A 20,173-nucleotide genomic window follows, 5' to 3' on the forward strand; every position below is an offset into this window, starting at 1 on the left:
TCCTCCTGAAAATGCTGCTTCATCCTTCCCATCCTCCCTGCTCGCTCCTCTTCATCCTCCTCAGCCCCCGCGGGGGAGCGGGAGGAAGGCAGGAGGCAGACAGTGCTGGGGAGTGTGAGGAGGGGACCAAGGCGGCCAGTCCTGGGGATGGAGTGGTGGTGGCCCTGGCCGTTCCCGGTGCTGGAGGGAAGCGGCGGTGGCCGCAGCGGTGCTCCCCGGCCTGGCTCCCCATCCCACTGCATGCCGGCGTGTGGCTGAGGAGGGCTTGTCCCCATGCCCTGGCACGGCGGTTGATGGGGCAGGAGGTGTGCAGAGAGCAGGGAAGCTTTTCCACCTGCTTCCCCTCCGTCTCCCCAACTCCTGGCAAATGCTAGCCCAGCCTCCGGGCTGCCTGGGAGCGCTTGTCCCCGTCCCTGGGGGACTGCAGGCAGGACATTGAGCGGCTGTGGCTTGTCCCTCGCCCTCGCAGCGCAGGGAATGACTGGCGCTGTGCACCCAAGGCAGCTCCATCCCCTCTGCACAGAGCAAAAGCCTCTTGTGTGCAGCAGAGGGAGGCGTGATGTGCATGCAGCAGGAGCAAACCAGGAGCAAAATTCTTGATGCCCTGAGTACTTAAAAGCCAGTGTGGTATCAAACCCTCTGGGGTCTGGACCGTTTTGTCCCGCACTGACAGGCTGGAATAGAAAAAAAAACCCACCTCTTTTCCTATCCTAACCCTTCGGCAAGAGCAGTGCATGGGGCCCCCCAGCCCTGCCCGCAGCAGGATTTGCAGGGTCGGTTGGGTTTGTGGCGTGACAAGCTGCTCCATGAAGGCTTTGAAAGGCTTTGCCTTATCTGCTCATCCTCGCCGTCCATAACTGGTCCCACACACTCGCCGTGCTGCTGGGTTGAGGTCCCGCCGCCCCGGGCCATCTGCCTGCCGGCAGCGCTGCCGGTGACCCCGTTTTCCCCTTGCTCCATCCTGAGCGCCAGGACTCAGTCTGCTGAAATCCCTCTCGAGGTGGGATTACTGGGCGCTGTCGTCTGGAGCTCAGATTGCCAGCAAGGTTTTTCGCATCCCCTCTTGTTTAACTCGATTTTTGCGGTCTCAGGCAGAGGACAAAGCTTTGTAGAAAAGAAAAATGGGATAGGGTTGGGACGCTGGCATGAGCTATGGGTGTGTGCTTAGGCTGGGGGGGTTTCACCGTACCGAGAGCCCCGTGTGGGTGCAGGGTGCGGGCAGCGCTGCTGCCTGCGGGCACCCAGCAGCCCTGCCGCAGCCCCCGACCCCAGCACGGTGAGGAGGACTCGCCCTGCGGCTCCTTCCCACCTGAACATCTCCCTGCTGCTAGCTGGCCACAGGTTGCCCACGCAGGAGAGCCTACCTGAGCATCAGTTAGAGGCGTGCTTGCCAGAACACCAAGGCTTGGTGCCATGGAGCTTCCTAGGGAGTGCGAGGAGATGTCTCTACGGGCTGAGCAGCTAATTTAACTCCTGGAAGGCTTCATGCCGGGTGAATTGGTTTTGCTAGGTGTTTGGGATGCTGCTTTGCCCTGCCTGGGCTAGGAGACAGCCACGCTTCTCTGCTCAGCCTAATACTTCAGGCACAATGAAAGAAGAGCAGCTCAAGGGCCTATTAGCAACATGGCTGGCGGCCAGGCACGGATTGAGGCAAGGTGCGGTATATAAAGAGCATGGTGGCACATAAGGACCTTCCGTCTCTCCACTGCCACATCTAGGGATGGAGTTTGGCTGGGCTGTGAAAACAGCCTGCAAGAGAAGAGCCGTTGGCATCTCCAGCAGCACCACCCCACTGCCCTGCATGGGGATGGGGCTGGGAGCTGGTGGACACCCCAGCTCAGCCTGCTTTGACCAACTAAAACAGAGGCCAACATGACCAGGCAGTTCTAGGGTGTCTGAGCTTTTTCTCCAGCCTGTCAGGGGAAACACAGACCCTTCAACTGAGTCAAGTCCTCATGGAGCAGCCCTTGCCCTCCACCCACCTCCTGCAGCCTTTTGCAGACCCTGCTGCTCCGTGGGGATTTTCCCAGCCTAGAAACGGGACCAGTAAGCAGGAGCACAGGAGCTCCTGAAGGAGTTTTCCTCTCTGGGTGCCAACACTGAGAGGTCCCCACCAGCTTTAGCCCTGCTTGATGGCAGGGGACATGGGTGTCCAGGGGAAAGGGAAGGGGACAGAGGCAGCTGGACCCACTAGCTGAGAAATATTAAATTGCACCTTGCTGGGGAGAAGCCGCCGCCATTTCTAATGGATCCTCTCACTGGACGTGGCTTTGTGAAAGCTGCGGCAGCATCCAGACCACCACAGGGCTGATGAGAGGGGGAACTGGGGAGAGGGCAGCCCTTGTCCCAGCTCCTACAAAGGACACGTGGCCCCGAGCCATGGGCTGTACCCTGGACTGCTTCTGCCCCCACAAGCACATCCAGAGGCTCCCTCCCAGCCCCGGCAGCATCCCACGGCACAGGCAAAGCAGGGGCCCAGGCAGCCGGGGAGGAACAGAAAGCAAGATCCTTTATTGTACACAGTACAGAATGTAATGCAGCTTTGCAGGAGATACATAGCCCTGCTCGAGTAAAGATTATTTCAAATCAGTCCTCAGATTAACCCCTTCTGCACTGTAGACCCGCCACACCGAGCAAATGGTTAAAACCTTGTCCCCAAGGCGGGGTTCCCGCAACCGAACGCTCCCCACGGGTACAGGCCACTGCAGCCCCTGTGGGGAGAGCAACCGAGTCTACCCAGAGTTAATCTTCATACTTCCCCAAAAAAGAATGAATCAGTCAAAAAAAAAAAAAAAAAAATCCAACCAAAGCTAACTAAGGAAGAGAAAAAATTTCCTATACAGCATTTACAACAAAAACATGTAGCCGGTGGGAGTGGGGGGATAGGCAGGTATGGATATATGAGTGGTGGAGGAGTGTTAGGAGGCGCAGCGGGGAGGAGGGAGCTGGAGGGAAGCAGGGTACCGGGGAAGCGGGGTGGGGGACCCCGCCGTCCCTGCCCACCGCAGCCTTACAGCCCAGCTCCGAGGCCATGCCGAGCAGGGGGGGGAGCGCAGCTGAGCCGGCACCGGGGTTCAGCCCCGGCTCCCCCGGGAAAGAGGACTCGAGCAGTGAAATGGAGTGGACCGGATACTTCGGCAGCCATCCCGGGGAGCTGCGGGCACCGAGGGCTCCCCCCCGCAAGTGGGCCACGGGGAAAGCCAGGGGGGCAACCCCAGGGGCTCCGGGAACAGCAGCCAGGCTGCAAAAAATAGCTTTGCCTTAAAATACAAAAAATCTACAAAAATCAGTTTAGAAACTTCCCCCCCCTCCCCCAAAACATCAAAAAAAAAAACCAACAACAACAAAAAAGAGGGAGGGAGGGAGGGAGGGAGATAGTGTCAGGGTCTCCTCCCCCAAAAATGCAACCCATGGCCCGCAGCCGGAGCTGGGGAGGAGGAGAGAGAGGGGCACGGCGAGGACCCGGGAAGGGCTGAGAAACCGTTATATATCAGGTTATATCACAAGGGTGGGGCAGGGAGGGGCGGTTTGGGAAGAAGGCAGAAGGCTCCTCGGGATTGGGGTAGGATGCTGCGCACATCAGCCCCGGGGTGCTGGCCCAGGCGGCCCCCTCCTCTGTGCAAATAAAAGCCCTTTCCACCACACAAGGCAGCTACGCGGATCGTGCTCGATGCAAAAAAGCAGATTGTCGTGACAATTGGCTAGGCGGCCACACCGGCTCAGCCCAGTCCCGGGGCGCTGCCGGAGCCGGCAGCCCTCGCTGTGCTGGCGAGGAACGGGGCCTGGGTCAGAGACTGCGTCTTTAGCTCCCGTCGCCCCAAAAACATCGCGCCGATGCTTGGCGGGAGGTGCCAGCCACGGGCAGTCCTACGCACTAGCCCTTGGACAGTAAGGGTGGGAATTCGGCAGTGACACACACCGGGCATTTTAGATTCCTCCAATTTGTGTGTGCGCACACGGTTTGTTTTGGGTTTGGTGTTTTTTGTTTTTTGTTTTTTTTTTTCCTCCTTATGAACAGCAAAAAATATTCCTTACAAAACCGTATTTGCCCAAAGTGGATGCGCTAGTGCTCGCGGCTCTGCCGGCTGGCCGAGTCAGTAAGCGAAGCCCTCCGCGTAGGGAAGGCTGCCGCAGGGATCCATCTCCAGGAGGTACGCCGGGCTGTCCTCGAAGTGCGTCAGCGGCACCGTCTCCTCCTCGGGCACCGGGCAGTCGGGCTCCGTCTTCAGGAAGGGGCGCTGGTTGTCGGGGTAGGCCATGGAAAAGAGGGCGTCGGGGTCACAGACGAACTTATAGACGTACCGCTCGCCGGCCACCTGCGAGGAGGAGGAGGAGGAGGAGGAGGAGGGCATAAGAGGTGCCGTGCATCTTCCCCCCAGGGAATAACAAGCGTGGCACGACCGACACTAGACCTAGCCCCCCCTCCTGCTGTACCCCAGGATGGCGGAGTGACAGCGGGGGACGGTCACACCTTCCACCCCCCCCCCCCCTCCCTGCGGCAGCGGGGTCACTCGCCTTCTGCATGATGCCCTTCTCGTAGTAGTAGCGCAGGGAGCGGCTGAGCTTGTCGTAGTTCATGGCCGGCCGGTTCTTCTGGATGCCCCAGCGCCGCGCTACCTGGGGGGAGAGAGGCAGCAGCCATGAAGGTTCCAGTCGGGGCTTGGACCTGGATCCTCGAAGGAAATCACGACCGAAACGTGGCGTAAGAGCTCATTTCTGGGGGCTGGAGCTGCCAGGGGTGAAAGCATCACCGCAGCCCCGGAGCGGTTCCCCGCCTGCTGCGAGAAATGCTCCAGCTCCGAGCGCCGGCTGCCACAACGCTGCCACCCACCGCCAAACCGGGGGCCGAATCAAAAGACGTTTGATTAGGGGAGCCTGCCAAAAAAGCCGCTTCAAAAAACCACAATTTCCATGCACAGCGTAAGAGATATTATGGGTAATTACCCACAATGCGCCGCTCAGCGCTACAGCTGCTTTCAATTACTCCCCAAACAGCTTCTTCCTCTGTGTCACCCTCCTGCAGAGCTGCACGGCTCCGGCACGGCACCGCGCCGGCACGGAGCCGTCGCCGGGGACCCAGGGTGAAGGATCGGAACAGTTTGGGAGGGAGGGAGCCACGGCCGAGCGGCGGGTCTCGGCAAGGCACGGCACAGAGGCAACGCCACTGTGGCTGGTGACCGCCGGCAGCTCCAGGAGCAGAGCGTGTGCCGTGCCGAGAGGCAGCAGAGATTAAAGGCAAATTTCTACGGCTGCTTATGGCAGGCAGGCGGCTGGCTTTTCCCTCTTGCCTGGAGAGTAAAGACACCATGTCTTGCTTCAAGCACGCGTGTGAACTGCTGTGTTGCATGGGAAGGATCCGTCCCCCCTCTCTCACCCCCGGGCTGCAGCCCTGGCCCTGGGGCAGGACCCCCCCGTACCTCCTCAGGCTCGATCAGCTTGAACTCCATGCCCCGGCCGGTCCAGGCGATGAAGTGGGCATTGGCGGGGTCGTCCAGGAGGGTGACCAGGAACTGCCAGAGCTGCAGGGACCCGCGCCGCTGGTAGGGAGGGCCCTCTCGGTACAGGGTGGGCTCCTGCTTCACTTTACCTGCCCGCACCGAGACACGGCTGGTTAAACACCCCGGCTCTGCCCCTCTCCCGGGCTGTGCCACCCAGCAGGGGACATGCACAGCGGTGACACCGAGCAGCCGTGCGGGACAATGCTCAGCAGCTCTCAAGAGCACCGTGCCAGCACAGCTTGGCCTTAAAAGCCAGCCGCTGCAGAGCCTGGCCCCGAATCTCCCTCCAGCAGCCCTGGTCACCCCCCAGCCCTCCTCTGGGGCTGGATTCTTACCCTCCAGCCTCTCCGGTACCACGCACGTGTCATCAAAATACAATCGTGTGTCCTTTTCATATGAAAATCCTAGGGAGAAAAGATCCTCGGTGAGCACAAGGCCCCCTCCACCACCCTGGCCGGACCCCTAAAAAACCCTGGCTTGGCCCAATCCAGCACCAAGACCCCGTCCCCCAGCACTGGGAGCAGTCCCATCCCCAGTTATTTTGGTGGCATTGCACCGGCTCGCCAGCTGAGCGCCATGCAGCTGTGTCCCCTCCTCACCTCGGGGAGCTGGGGGAACCAAAACCCTTCTTAGCAGCTATATCGGGTGCGTTATCCCGGATTATGCGGCACGGCGCTGCCGTGCCCTCGCAGCATGCTCGCAGGGGCCGGCGGCTGCACGGCACAGGCCCTGTTTTTAGCGGTGGTGCCGATGCTGCTCGCATGTGAGCTCTCGCAGGCACCGCGGTGCTCTCATGGGCGTTTTCGGGGGTGCCTGGCAGCTCTGCCAGCCATGAGGGGGGGATCTGCCTGCCCCGAGGGAGGGATGGGACACACCAGGGATGCCTGTGAGCAGGAGGGGGCCGGGGGCACACTCACCGTCATGGCTGCTGGGGAAGACGCCCCCCCGCAGGTATGAGGACTGGCAGTTAGGCACTTCTGCGAGGGAAGATGAAGGCGGCTTTAAGGATCTACGTCCCGTGGGTCCCACTGAGAGCTTGGCAGCATCTTCCCCCTGAGCACGTCCTGCGGCCAAGCCCGGGCATCTCCCCCCCGGCGCACCATGGGCCACTGCATCCACCCCCAGCCCCCACTCCCAGCTTTGGGGGGAAAACCAGTACGATTGGAGGCAGGGCGGCACTGGAATGAGCACTGGGAGCAAGGTCTAAGGGAGCTCAGGTTTTCACCACGTTATTCGGGCCCCGCGGGAAGGGAGGCATCGCCGCGCCTCCCCTGCCATCTGCTCGGCCGTGCCACCCTCCATCCCGAGGTCGGGGTATTTTTAGGTCCTAAGGCGATTAGAGGATTTTTCCGTGATGCTGGTGGGGTCCAGCAGCCAGAAATCACAGCTGGCCCCAGGCCAGGGCTGCGGGGGGACCGCCAGGTGCCGCGGGGCACCCCAGCCCATGGCTACGGCACAGACCATGCCGCGCGGCATCTGGTGAATGCCTGCTCTATCCCCCCTGCTTTGGAAAGGAAAGATAGGGCGGGAGGGAAAGAGGAAAAAAAGAAAAGAGATCATCAACCAGGCGAAACAGCAGCCCGGCACTGCGGGAGCCCCGGGGTGACACGGCACCCGCCACCCGAGGCTCAACCTTGTGCTGCCGCCTGTGATCTGCCGATGGCGGCGATGGCTCCGCTCCCCGGGTGCCGCTGGTGTAACCTGCGATCCCCCCTCACCCTGAGCGCCAGCACCCGGCTGCCCACCCCGACTTGCACCCACCTGAGTCGATGCAGTAGTCCCGGGGCTCCTGCTTGATGCCCATGGAGGGCTGGAAGCCGTGGCCGGGGGGGCCGGGCAGGCCGGGGCCGCTGTGCTCGTAGAGCGGGTCGTGGTACTCCTGCTTGAATCCCTGAGGGGGGTGAGGGGCGGCGGGGCCAAGGGGCTCCGACAGCTGCCGGTGGTAGACGGGGCGGCTGTCCCCCGGGACCCCGGGCTGCGGCGGGAAGGGGTGGCAGGGCTCAGACAGCTGCCTCTGAAACCTAGAGGCGGAGGGGAGAGGGACACGGCGTTACCGAGGGGTGGCGGGGTCAGCCCTGCCGGCACGCTGCCGGCTCCCACCCCAGACCGCGACGCCGTGCCGGCTCCGTGCCCTCAGCCCAGGGTGGTTTGGGTGCTGTTGTGTCCCACCCGCAGCGGGTTGGGATGGTTCCTCAGGAGCACGGCCACCAAGTGCTGGGGACCCCCCCCACGGGCCATCACGGCAAAGCATGATGCGCCTCGGGTGACGGCAGCCCTGTGCTGCAGCGGGGAGATCTGGATAGGAGTGGAAAAAGGAAACAAAAAACCACCCCACAACAGTCAAATCTCTGTCAACCAGTAAAGCCTCCCCCGGGGTGGCAGGGCAGAGCCGCAGGGCCCGGGGGATGCCGCACCCGGGTGGGTGCTTACGCAAAACCAAATCCACTCCGCAGCTCCAGCCGGTCGCTAATCCGCCTGCGCGGCTGGGATTAAACCTTGAACTCGGCGGCAGGGAGCACTATTTTCGGCTCCGGGGTGCTGCCACCACCGGCTCGAGCCCCAGCACGGTCTCTGCTAGTGGCGGTGGATAAGGGACCACGTCGAGGGGGTGCTGCCGCATCCCCTCGTCCTCCGGCACCTTGAAAGGCGATCTCTGATCTCCGTGCCCGGCTCCTCTCGGCCGGCCGTGCGCCATTTGGCTTTGTAACCGGAGCCCTCCCAGCTGCCGGGCTGGGATTACTCCATTTCCGAGCTGTGTCCCTCTGCCCTTCCTGAGTGAAACCCAAGCCCCGCACTGGCATGGCGCTTCCCGAGCGGTCGCGGCCAGCCCCCCGCATAGCTCGAAGGTCGCCCGGAGCCGAGCCCCGCTTCGCCGGGGAGGAATACTTGCCCACTGTGGGCGCATCCCAAGGGTTTCCACGGCCCCACTGCATGGCCTGTGCCGGGCTGCCACGTCCAGCCCCATGCCTGAAGGGGACACCCCGCTGCCGGTGACATGGCAGCCGTCACCGCAGCAAAGGGCGTTGAGGAGGCCGCAAGCAAAGCTGGAAGTCAACTGTGACCTGCGCCATGCCACCTACCAATAGCGCGAGCAAACCCAGGGCGAGGGAGGGGACCGGCAAAGCCTCCGGGAACGCAGGGGTGATGGGAGATGAAGCCACAGCTTGGAGAGGAAGCAGGGAGCAAGGCCTCTCCCTCCACAGCCCCCAAAATGATGGGGATGCTGTGCGATGCACAGGGGAGCTAAGGACCGACCCTCAGCGCGGGGGCAGGACGGGGATGCTCGCAGCTCCCCAGCCCGGCAGAGCTCAGCTCGGATGGCAGAGAGCTGCAGTGGGTGGGAAAGAGGAGAGCGGGAGCCCTGACTCAGCACCATCGCCCGCCGCCGCAGGGATGGATGCAGGCAGCAGCCTCTGCCTCCCTCACTTTTCCCAAGGGGGAGGCAAAAGGGTCTGCCCGGTGTTCCCGGGGCTGGGAAGAACTGGTCCCTGTTTGCAGGCAGCTGCCTCGTGGGGAGAAAGAGCCGTGAGATCCCAGTGGGAAGCAGCAAGTGTTGCCGCACTGCTTTCCGCAGGCCCCCAGGCAGCAACATCTGGCCTACGGTCCGTAACCGCAGCCAGGGGACGGGCATCCCCCTTCCCTCCCCACACTTTGAGGCCACCGATCCATCCCGAGGGGGCCAACGTCCCCATAACCACCCGCAAGAGGCCAGCGCCCGCTTGGGCAGGGGAAACCTTACCTCTGCTCTGCGGGGTATTGGTTTTCGGACATCATCTTTGGCATGTGCATGGGCGGGTGAGGCGGCCGCGGCACAGCGAAGGTCTGCTGCCTCTGCTCCTGCAGCGGGTGCGGGGCCGGGGCCGCCCCATGGGCAGCTGCCTGCACGGCGGGGCCGGCGGCGGCAGGGCCGATCCCTGGTGCGCAGGAGACACCGGCGTGGCGGGCGGCGTTAATGGCTTGAACCCGGCGGGGGGCTTCCTGTCGTAGGCACTGCGGAGGGGAGAGGGGCCGGGGGCTGACGGCGACGCTAAGGAGGACACCTCCACACGGCGGAGGGCTGACGAGCGAGACGAGTCCCCACGCCGTGACCCGAGGGGTCTGCGGGCGAGCGGCCGCCCCCGCGCTACCTACCAGCAGTTGTAGAGGCACTTGTCCCCGTAGCCGGCACAGAGAGCCTGCTCGTGGCTGCAGGACGACAGCTCCGAGGAAGGGCTGTGCAGCTCCCGCTTGATCTTTGCCGGAGGTGGGGCGTGCAGGACCACTGCAACGAGACAGAGGAGGATCCAGGCTCACCCGCGCCTGATGGGGGACGTCACCCCTGGGGAGCATCCCCTTGGGTGCTCTTTGCTCGGGAATCAGGTGCTGAATTTACCCCCCCGGGAGCATCAGGCAACCAAACCGTGGCAGGATGGTGCCCCAGCAGACCCCACGTGCCGGTGGACCGAGCTGGGGTGGCAGGGCTGACTTCTGCAGGGGAGGGCAGAGCTCCCAGGGCTGGGACAGTCCCACCGGCCCAGGACATCGCTCATGGAGGGGGAATCGTTCCCTGCTGGGATCCAAGAGGGAACGGCACAGGGCGAGAGGGGGCAGAGCAAGGGCTGTGAGAGGGGAACAGGAAGCTCGACAACAGCCACGGATGAGACACGTGCCCGAGCCGGGCCAAAAGCCCCTCAGCGAGGGGAGTCGAGCCCGGGCACCGCAGGCAGCGGCTGCCTCCCTCAGCCGTGGGGCGAAGAACAAGGGGGCTTGACAGCCTGGAGCTCCGAGAACTTGTGAGCAGGACACAGTGACCCGCTCGCCCTCGCAGGGGCATACCCAGCTCCCAACTAGCCGGCCAGAGAGTCGGCAAGCGGCTAAATGGAATCCACCTTCCCCCAGCTAAGGTGCTCCAAGGGGATCCAGTCCCAGGGTCCCGCAATTGTATGAGTTCAAGTGGCAAACGTCCCGATAAACCCAAATCCTTCCCAGCCCCCCCCGAGCCCACTCACTATATATAATTTTAAACTGTGTAATAGACGCTTAACCTAATTAATTTCTAAAAGCAGGCGCTCTAGGAAAGGGAAAGCGCCTCAGAGATCTTTACCTAAATAGTGCCTGCAGAGGAGAGCCAAGACTAATCGGAAGTGGAGTATTAGCTTCATGCAAAGTCTAAACACAGCCCAGCTACAGTGGAGAGGAGCGAATAGCTCCAGGACAACTGTTCACAGCTTGCCAGGTAATTAGCTGCTCCCTTAATTTGTCAAAACCTTTAAAGAGCTGCTGACTCCCCTCTCTACCCCCCCCCCTCTGCAAAGGCCCGGCACAGCTGGTACCAAGGGCATAAAACCCCCCCAGGAGGATTTGAAACACAAAGCCCAGCCCTGAGCCAGCATAGCCTCCCGCACGCCTTCCACCCGCTCCCAAGCCGGATTTATCCCCCTCCTCCTTCCCCCCCCTCCCCCCCAAGCCCCCCAGTGAGGTTTTGCCGCTCTCAGCATTTCTAGCCTTAACGGGGGGCCGGCACGGCGGCGGCAAAGCCCCGGGCGCCCGTGAGCCCGGGAAAGCCAAGGGGAACTGGCTTTGGAAGGGCTCCAGCTGCCTATCGCGGGCATGTTTCTCCTTAACAGGCTCCGTGTTGTTGGAGCGGGTTGTTTTTCCGCCAGCCGTACAATGGGGTCTGGTTATTCATTGAGGGAAAAGGAAAAAAAAAAAAAAAAAAAAGAAAAAAAAAGTCTCCGAGCGGGCACCACCCTCCATTCACAAACAATTTGGAGCGCTCCATTCATGTGGCTGGGGGGGGGGGGGGGGGGGGGAATATATATAAAAAAGAAAAGGAAAGAAAAATTTCCCCAGAGCTTAGCGCTGCCATTCAAGAAAAGGGAAACGAGCCTTAAGATCCTAACAGAGACCAGCTGGCCAAGCCCGGACTTTGTGCAACGTTTGGATTCCTTACACAAACACCGCGGGGCCGGCTGGCGCTGCTCGGCAAGACGTGCTTTTGCCGCCAAGCTCATGGCCGGCGAGGCCGGGGTGCCCGGTGGTGGGAGCCAAGGGGGGGCACCGAGGCCGGTGGTGCAGCTCCTGGGGGGAAAGGAGCTGGTTTTGGGTCCCCGGCGGCGAGCGGCCGGGCAGGGAGCGGAGAAGGCGAGAGGATGGTTGCCGGGGAAGGAGATGCCCTGCCCCAGCGCCCAACGCCTCAAAGGCACGTTGGGTGTGCGAGCGCTTTTAACCTTTCCGGTCCTGCGCTTGGCACTATAATTAAAAGCTAAAAAAAAAAATATAAAAATAAGCAGAGGGAGCAGCTTAACTATAGATGGGGCCGGAGAACACGCCTCGGCACACCCGTGCCGGGACTGAGCCACGGGAGCAGCGAGAGCACCCGTGGGTGCCTGACGGCCCTTCTTTGGGCTGCTTTAGTCCCTGGGGATATCGGGGAGGCCGGGCAAGGGGACCGAGAAGACCAGGCAAGGGGTCCGGCCACGCGTACCGCTGCTGGGCCTGGCCGGCAAGGCGGCACAACCGGGAAGGGAAGATGGGGGTGCTCAGGCGTACCCCCCCAGTGCCGTACTGCCAGCCAAGCTGGAGATGCCCCAAACGTCAACCTTCAGCCAAGAAGTCTCCCATGGGAAAGGGGACACCCCAAAGCTGTTTGGGGCCTTGAATCGCCGCTGAACCCCTTGGTGGGGGACAGGGCAGGCTGTTCCCAACCATCAGCGTGATGGGAACCTCTAAGAGGCCGAGCCTGGAGGACGCTGGCTTTGCCGGCGGCACCCGCTGCCCAAGCCACGGGGAAGGCAACCAAACCACCACTTCCAGCCCGGCTGGGGACCTTGGCACCCGCTCAAGCCGTCACCTGGGAGCCGAGCTCCGCGCCTGCCCCTCCATCCCCCAGCGTGACAGGACGCACCCAAGGTCACGCCAGGAGAGGAGCCAGAAATAGAAGCCGGGCTCCTGCTTTCCTTTGTTTAAAAAACCCTTCCTCAGAAACAAACCTCCTGCTTTCATTTCAGCGCCCTGCCTGTGGCTTTAGCCGTGTGCCGCCCATGCAGGGGGCCACAAGTCCCCCGGGAGCAAACCCCTGCAAAAGGCAGAGCCTCTCGTGGTGCTTGGTCTCCCCAGCACGACCCCATCACTTCCCAGTTATTTAAACAACCGATCGAGACGTAACATTGTACAGATGTAGCCTTTTCCCCAGGACTGTGCTGCCGGCGAACCCGCACCTACACCCGGCCAGGGATGCGGTGCGATGGCCGGCGTGGTGAGCTCTGCAGGAGTCACCCACAGCCTCCTCGCCTTCCCGGGGGAACCTGCCGCTTCTCCGGGTGGTTTATAAGCACCGAATCCGGCCTCTTGCTGCTCGGTCCAGGGCGCCCAGAACAACGCATCCCTTATTCGGAGGAGCCCTGCTTTCCCCATCCCCACGGCGGGATTTCCCCCCCCGGCGCAGCGACCTGCCGCCCTCCGGCACGTTACGGCACTTTGCTGCCAAACCCCAACTTTAAGCCCGTGTCTGCCAGGAACCTCGGCTACAGAGTCAGGAACAGCGAGCGGGCAGCAGCCGAGCCGCAGGCAGCTGCCGTGCAATGAGGGGTTTTTAGCAAGGCGAGAATGATGCTGCAGTTCGGAGCATCTCCGAGACTCGACACGGCACACGTGGCGGCGTTCCCCAGGGCAATGGGGTCAAAACTGAGCCTGATTCGTCCCTTTTTGCTGCCGTGCCGAGGAAGCTTGGCCCTGGGAATGCCAGGGCCACGGGGCAGGAGATGGAGCCGGTGGATAAAAGAGAACAGCAGCTTGCTCAGGGAAAAGGCACGGAGCTACGCAACCGCAGGAACCGAATCCAACACATGACCGCAAACATCCATACGGAGTAGGGAAGGATTTACCTTCCCCCAGGAGCTAACAAGCACTGAACCCCAACGTGACCCCCAGCCTGGGAAAGAAGCACGTCCCCGCTAGCGAAAGCCGGGTGCAGGGGGAGGAGGCTGCCCCAGATTTGTTCCTCTCTTTCTTCCTACACCGCACACTGTTCAAAACCGGAGCAAAACAAGAACATGGGGCCAGAAAGCTGTAAGCTGGAGACTCTCTCCTCTTTAAACTCTCTCCAGTGCTGGTATGGAAGAGCCAGGCTCCTCGTCCCCCTCCACCCCAGTCTGGGTCCCCCCCCGAGCCGGCACAGCCCCTTGCGCAGCAGCGAGGGAAACCTTTGCTTTCTCTCCTCAGGAAAGTTAAGGAAGCTTATTATAGCAGGGAGATCTCCTTTCAAGTGACAAAGTCGTTTCAACACCGGGTCTGCAGGGGCCGAGCATGTCAGGAGAACATTTTCAGAGTCTCAACCAAATATTAGGTCTTTGGGTTTTTTTTTTTTTTCCTCCCCTCCTGCATCGCCCAGAAAAGTTTGTCTCTCCTCTCTGAGCTCTTCAGGTTACAAGGAAACAAGAGACTGCCAAAAGGCACTGGAAACAGCTTCAGCTCTAAGAGCCACCCTCCCACGCACGCTGCAGTTTCTACCGCTCCAAGCAAGAGCTGCCGGGCTGCGCTAGGATGTCAATAGCCAGTTGCGTTTCTGACTCTGGGCTCGCCTTTTATCTCAGGGGAGACAAGGAAAAAAAAAGCGCATCTGAAACGCGGGCTGTCTGGAACAGTTTAATGGCAAGCTTCCCACTCAGAAGTAATCAAAGAGCAATAATTAACATGCGTTTACTGTAGGAGAAGATACCCTTGCTGCATGCTGTGACAAAGCTGGAATGAAAAAATCTGTTCGACTGCAGGCTAAATTTGATTTCCTTTAAGTTCTGTAGCTGTCTGGCTCAGCAGCAAAACCCAGCCACCGACACCAAGCTACTACTTCTGTTTGCCAGGTAACGACTCAAAACATCCTGATCCGCACCCCCCCTCCCCGTTTCCCTCCAACCCAGCCTTCAACGCCACGAGAGCCAGCGCCCCGAGAGCCGCCCGAGCACCGCACGCCATTAACCAGCCCCTGCCCTCGCCGCTAACCCGTTCCGGCAATGAACCGCGGCTCAGAACCAACTCTCGCTCTTATGCAATTCAAGAGGGACTGCATTTTCACTGGCCTCCTTTTAAACACGCTTGCTTGCCAGTGATTAATGCTGCTTAAAGCGGCTCAAGTTTCACCGCTCAGGTCCGCTCTTGCCAACAGCGCTGAGCCAGGACTGTAAAAAGCTCCAGAAACTGCAGAGATTGTGGCTAACCGAGGAGCCCAGCACGGGCTCTCGCTTCCACTTGAAAAGGAAAAGGAGCGTTTATAAGCAAATCGACGTTACTACGAACAAGCAGCGAGTCTCAGAGGAGCCCAGAGATCAGTTCGAGCTATTTCCGTGCGTTTGGCTATAATTTTCCCCATTCACAAAAGACAGGCCACTGCAAGTTTCATCTCGATGAACCCAAACCACACGTGCTTTCTCCCAAAAGTTCGTGATTTCACGGTTTCAGGCCCAGCAACAACCGCTTTCCCAGGAAGCGGCTCCAAACCCAGCGCGAGGTTTTGCACAGGCACCCAAACATTTCCCCCCCCCCAAGAGAACAAAAACCCAGAACAATCACTTACAGTTGTCAGACTGGAAATCTGGGACAAATTGTTCATCGTCGGGGACCTGAGCTAAAAAAAACAACAACAAAAAAGTGGTTTTATGGCATTTTCGGTTCTCAAAAAAATGCTTGCGGAGAGATTTTACATGGCAAAAGGCAGAGGTGAAGACTTGCCTTCAGCTAGCCAGGCCTCTTGGAGCTGGCTGAGATCCTGGAAGAGCTCTGGAACAGAGTGAAAGACTTTATGCGCTCCACAGAAGAGTAAATAAAACTGCCATTATTCGCAGGATTATTTCTAAACTGACAAATGCGAGGAGAGCGGTCTCACGGGGCCGCAGCGAGGCCACGGCCGCCCGGGGCCAGCCCTGCCTACCTTCCGAGTCGTGGGCCAGGTCGGTCTCCAAAAATTTCCTTTTCCTATCGGACCCCGGCCGGCCTCGGCCCTCTTCTGCGCAGGACTTCTGCAACGACCACGGCGAGAGCGGTTCGGGAGGGTGGCACTTCCCAAGGATGGGGGGGGTGGGGGGAGAGGAGGGGGGTGCCCCCAAGGACGGGGGGGGGGGCCCAACGGGGAGCGGGGAGGGGGTCACAGGGCAAACTTACCCCGGGGCCCATGAAGGGAACCTGCTGGTCGTAGAAGCCGTCCATGGTGCGGGGGAGGCGGGCAGTGCCCCCGGCCCGCTCAGCATCGACGCCGGCCCGGGAAGGGGGGGGTCCCGCCCGGGCTCCGGCAGGTGCGCGGCTGGGAGATGGAGGCGGGAGGGAGGGGGGGGGGGGTGTGTCAGGATCAGGCCTTCGCTCCTGCCGCCCCCGGGGCTGGCTCGGTACGGGGCCGCCGCGCCTCCCCGGGGAGCCGGCCCTCTCCTGCCGTGGCGGGTCGCAGCCCCCCGGCTCGTGATGTCACTCAATTTCTATAGAAACGGCCGTGACATCACGCGCCGTGGGAGCGGGAGGAGGCAGGCAGGCAGGCAGGCAAGCAGGCAGGCAGGGCCGCTCCGCTCCGCTTCGCTTCGCCTCCCCTCGCCCGGCGGCGGCCGCCTCCCTCCGCCCCTGCCGGTGCTCGGCGCTGCAGGGCCGCGCCGCAGCCGAGCCCGTTCCCACGCCGCCCCGCGCGCCCCATTCATAAACTCCGCCCTCCCCTCCCTTCCCCTCCCCCGCGCGCCCTCGCGCGCGCCCCCCGCCATTCACACCGCGCGGCCCGCGCCATTCATAAACACCGCCCCCGCCCCGGGCCGCGATGCGCTCCGCCGCCAGGCCCCGCGTACCCGGCCGGGGCGCCGCGGGCTCCGCCGCAGCGGGGCGAGCCGGGGCCGGGGGGGACCGGGACCGGGGCCGGGGGGAGACGGCCCGGGGAAGGCGCCGCTCCGCGCCGGGCACCGCGCTGCCGCTCTGCGCCGGCCCGCAGCCCCCGAGCCAGCGGCCTCCACCGCGCCCCGCCCCGCGCCGCGCCGCTTGTTTACCCTCCGCGCCGGCCAATGGAGCGCCGCCGCTCGGCCGCCCGCGCCGCCTGATTGGCTGCGGCCCCAGCTGCGCGCCCGCCCGCGCGCCGCTCCGCCGAGCACCATTGAAGCCGGCTGGGTGGGCGGGGGCGGCGGCAGCCAATGGGCGCGGCGCGATTTGCATGGCTCCGCCGAGAACGTTTTTCATTCATAAAAAAATAGAAGGGGGAAGAGGCTGGCGGGTGGGGCTGGGGCAGCGCAGGATTTAAAGGGGCCGCGGCCCTCGCCAGGAGGGGGGCTCGGGGGCTAACGGGCGGCCTTGGGGGGTTGGTGGGACAGCCCAGGGGGCCGGATCTGGGGGGGGGGTGGGGGGGTGGGGGGGTGGAGGGGGGACCTGCTTCCTGCACGCTGTACCCAAGAACCTGCCTCATAGCAAGCTCTGCAGATGGACCTCAGGCCTCACGTGCCATGGGGTCCCCTCCGGACAGGCCGTGGGGTCCCCTCTGCTTTCTTGGGAGGCGGTTTTGCACCAGCAAAGTGGCGTCACACGGGTCCCCCTGTGAGCCGGGGCTAACCCACGCCCGAGTGCCGGCTTCGGTACCCTGCAGGTACCCTGGAGCCAGGTTTGCCTTTGAGAAGGGCTCTGCGGCGGAAGCCATAGGAAAAATAGTTCCCACCTGCAGGGCCTTTGGGGCTGCCCCAGCCACGGATCCCCCCAAGCGGGTTCGTGGACACAAGCCCTTGCAGGACTGCAAATAGCTCAGAGGACTGGGAATGAGTTTAGGACAGAGCCGTGCTGCTGGGGGCCCGCCAGGCCCCCCACCCCGGCATTGCTCTGCCAAGTGCCTCAGTTTCCCCATCTGTAACTGAAGGTGGGGAGACCCGCCAGGGAGACCTGCCAGTGGCCGCTCGTAGAGGACGCAGCAGGTTGCACAGGATAAATGAACTGCGTGGAGGCCTCCCGTTGTTGCGGAGTGAGACTGGGAAATTATTGCTGGAGAAGGGGAAAAACAAGGGCTGGTGCTCAGTTACATGCTGCTCTTCTCAGCTTGGGAAGGAGAGGAACCTTCTGCTCGGATTCTGGGAAGATGCCCAGGGGCTAGGAAGCCTGTTGGGATGGGGTTGTCCTCAGCCTCAAGTCATGGGCTTCCCAGTGTCTTGGCAGAGCTGCCCAGCGTGTCTCTGGGCTGCTGGTGGGAATTTCTCTGTCGATGTTGGGGTACTGATGAGCTTCCAGAGTCCTCCAGGGCCACCACCATCTCCCAGGGATGACACTGGTAACGGCAGGTACCTTGTCTCCCATCGTGTCCTGGGTGAAATCGGGGGGGGACAAGGACGGACCCTGCCAGGATATGCCGCCCGCCGGGTGCCTGCATGCTGGGAGGGGAAGCCCGCAGAGGGCACGGGGTGTCCTTGCCGCCCGGAGAACGGCTCCTGGGGGGCTCTGCGGGCGCTGGCGCTCTCACTTCCCCTCTGCACGCAAGCAACCAGGATTAAATCACCGCTGGTAAAATTAGCAGATGACACACGGGCGGGCGGGCGGCAAAACCTGGGCCGGGGAAGCAAGGCGGGCTGCTGGGGACGAGATGGGTCATCGCAGAGCTGGGTACAACCGGCGACTCAAGGCGGCGGCGGCGGCGGCCCCGCAACCGGCCGGGGGCTGCTCAGCACCCCTGGGCCTCTTGCTGCCACCCGGTACAGGGAGAGGCGATGGGCGCTGAGCGCAGCCGTGGGGCAGGCGGGTGGGAGGCCGCAGGGGTGCCTTGGGAAGAGTCGAAGCCCCTGGAGAGCCCAGGGCTGGGAGGGGGGATGGCGACCGGCGCCTGCTAAATTTAGAGCCCACTCAGGGGGGAAAAAAAAAAAAAAAAAAAAAAAAAAAAATTGCAGGCTCCAAATTTAGCCGGTTGCAGCTCCCGCCGAGCGCCACTCCATCGCGCTGCCGCTGACAGTGCCCCTTCAGCCCCGGCACCCCGAATCGGGCACCTCCCGTGTGAGCCCCCAAAGGTGGGGACCCCACGCCTGGCCAGGAATTGGGGAACCCCAGTGCACCCCAGGACCAGCCAAGTATTTCATCACCATCTTTATTTGAGGCAAGCCCACAGCAGTCCAGGTGTACACGGCAACACGCGCTACGCTACGGACGCCATTTCCATGCAGGCAACCACGGCTACGCACAGAGCGGGAGGACGGGGCTGGCGCCGGGCTGGGGGTCCCACGGGAATGGGGTTCCCCAGCTCTCAGGGCTCCCCCAGCATGGCACCGGTGCCTGGGGCTGGGGTGTTTGGGGGCTCCCGCTCCATCCCGCAGCCTTTGGGGGGATGAATGGGGCTGAGCCGGGAGACATCAAGGGGGGATGCGGGGTTTCAGAGCCTCGAGTGCCCCTCGGCTGCATGGCGTATTCCTCCCCGGAGCTGGGGACAGCCGGGCCGGCATCCCAGCGCCTGCGGGTCCCCTCCTGGGCTGGAGACCTTTGCACCATTGGACTAAGGAGGTCGTTAGCTGCCAGGCCCGGTGAACCATGGCTTTGGCACGGCAGGAGCGGATCGAAGCTGCGTCCCCCCCCCCATCTCACTGATGATCAGAAGGGGATGTCTCCATCGGAGCCCGTCACTCTTGGCAGACCGGTGCTGGTGTGTCATCGTCCCGCTGGCCCAGGGTGGTGGCCCTGGGCTCCCCATGCCCTGCAGGACACGTGTCTGAGTGCTCCCCCCTGGCTTTGGGCTTGAACGAGCGCTCCTCGCCCCCGGCGCGCTGCCAGCCCCATGGGCGTGGGCACGGGCATGGTGCCCGCTTGCTTCCACCGGCTCCGCCACCGCCGACGGCAAACCACAGCAAAAAGACCCGAGCGTTGCTCTTTGCCCGGAGCCCGGCAAACCATGACCAGGTGCAAGGAGCAGGTCTGCGGTGAAAACCGTTGCCGATTCCATACAGGCGCTTTCTAATCGGAGCCTCGGGATAAAACCCTGGGTCGAGGCTCAGCAGACAGGGAAATGGAGCCAAACCTGCTGCTATAAACGCTGCTGACCTCGTGCGTTGTCATCCTACGGATCAAACCCATCACCCCGCCTGCCGGCAAAGCTCTGGAGATGGTTGAGGTTTTTTTTTCTTTCACCCTGCCCGAGCACGGGGGCTGCGAGGCAGAGCTGCCGTCAGGGAAGGGGCTGGGGAAACGGAGGCTGCTGGCTCACGGGACCCAGGGTTTATTTGGCCTAGCTCCCGTACGCTTTCACCTGGCTACTCATTAACGGCCGCCCCGGGTGCCGAGGAGGAGGAGGAGGGCGGATTTATGCACCGCGGGTGGAGGGTGCCCGTGTACGCAGGTCACGACTCCGGCGAGCTGCGGCGACCTCTGCACCCGCCGGCCGGGCTCGTGCTCGCTCCGCGGCACAGGGCTCCCTCCTCATGGCTTCTCGGCTGCCGCCGGCGCTCTCCTGCGAGCGCATCCCTGGGCGTCACGGTGCGGCGAGCTCCTGCCCTCCCGGCTCGCCCTCACCCTGCCCGGCGCTGGTGCTGAGGGCAGGAGGAGAGGGAGCCGCGGCAGCCCACCGGAGCCTCCTCCTGCGCCCCGGCTGAGAGGGGGATTCGTGGGCTGGAGGCCGGCTGGGGCTCCCCTGGGAGCCACTGCCAGAAATAGCCCCAAGCTAAAGCTTGAACAGGCGCACAACAGCACTGTCCCCGCCTGGGGAGGGTGACAAACAGCACCCT

At 62.6% G+C, this 20,173-nt stretch overlaps 1 protein-coding gene across 1 annotated transcript; it reads right to left on the reverse strand.

The window, feature by feature from the left end:
- Positions 1-2,817: 2,817 nt before the first annotated feature.
- ETV5 (ETS variant transcription factor 5) lies at positions 2,818-15,743 on the reverse strand. The gene is given in 13 exon segments (XM_050902277.1): positions 2,818-4,316; positions 4,516-4,617; positions 5,418-5,587; positions 5,834-5,902; positions 6,416-6,475; positions 7,260-7,519; positions 9,238-9,388; positions 9,391-9,488; positions 9,630-9,759; positions 15,049-15,099; positions 15,204-15,251; positions 15,403-15,490; positions 15,633-15,743. Coding segments are annotated over 13 exon segments (1,494 nt in total). The 5' UTR covers positions 15,678-15,743; the 3' UTR covers positions 2,818-4,094.
- Between the last annotated feature and the right edge of the window lie 4,430 nt (positions 15,744-20,173).

This window comes from Gymnogyps californianus, chromosome 10, assembly GCF_018139145.2.
Source record: "Gymnogyps californianus isolate 813 chromosome 10, ASM1813914v2, whole genome shotgun sequence".
In the NCBI taxonomy this organism is placed as follows: domain Eukaryota; kingdom Metazoa; phylum Chordata; class Aves; order Accipitriformes; family Cathartidae; genus Gymnogyps; species Gymnogyps californianus.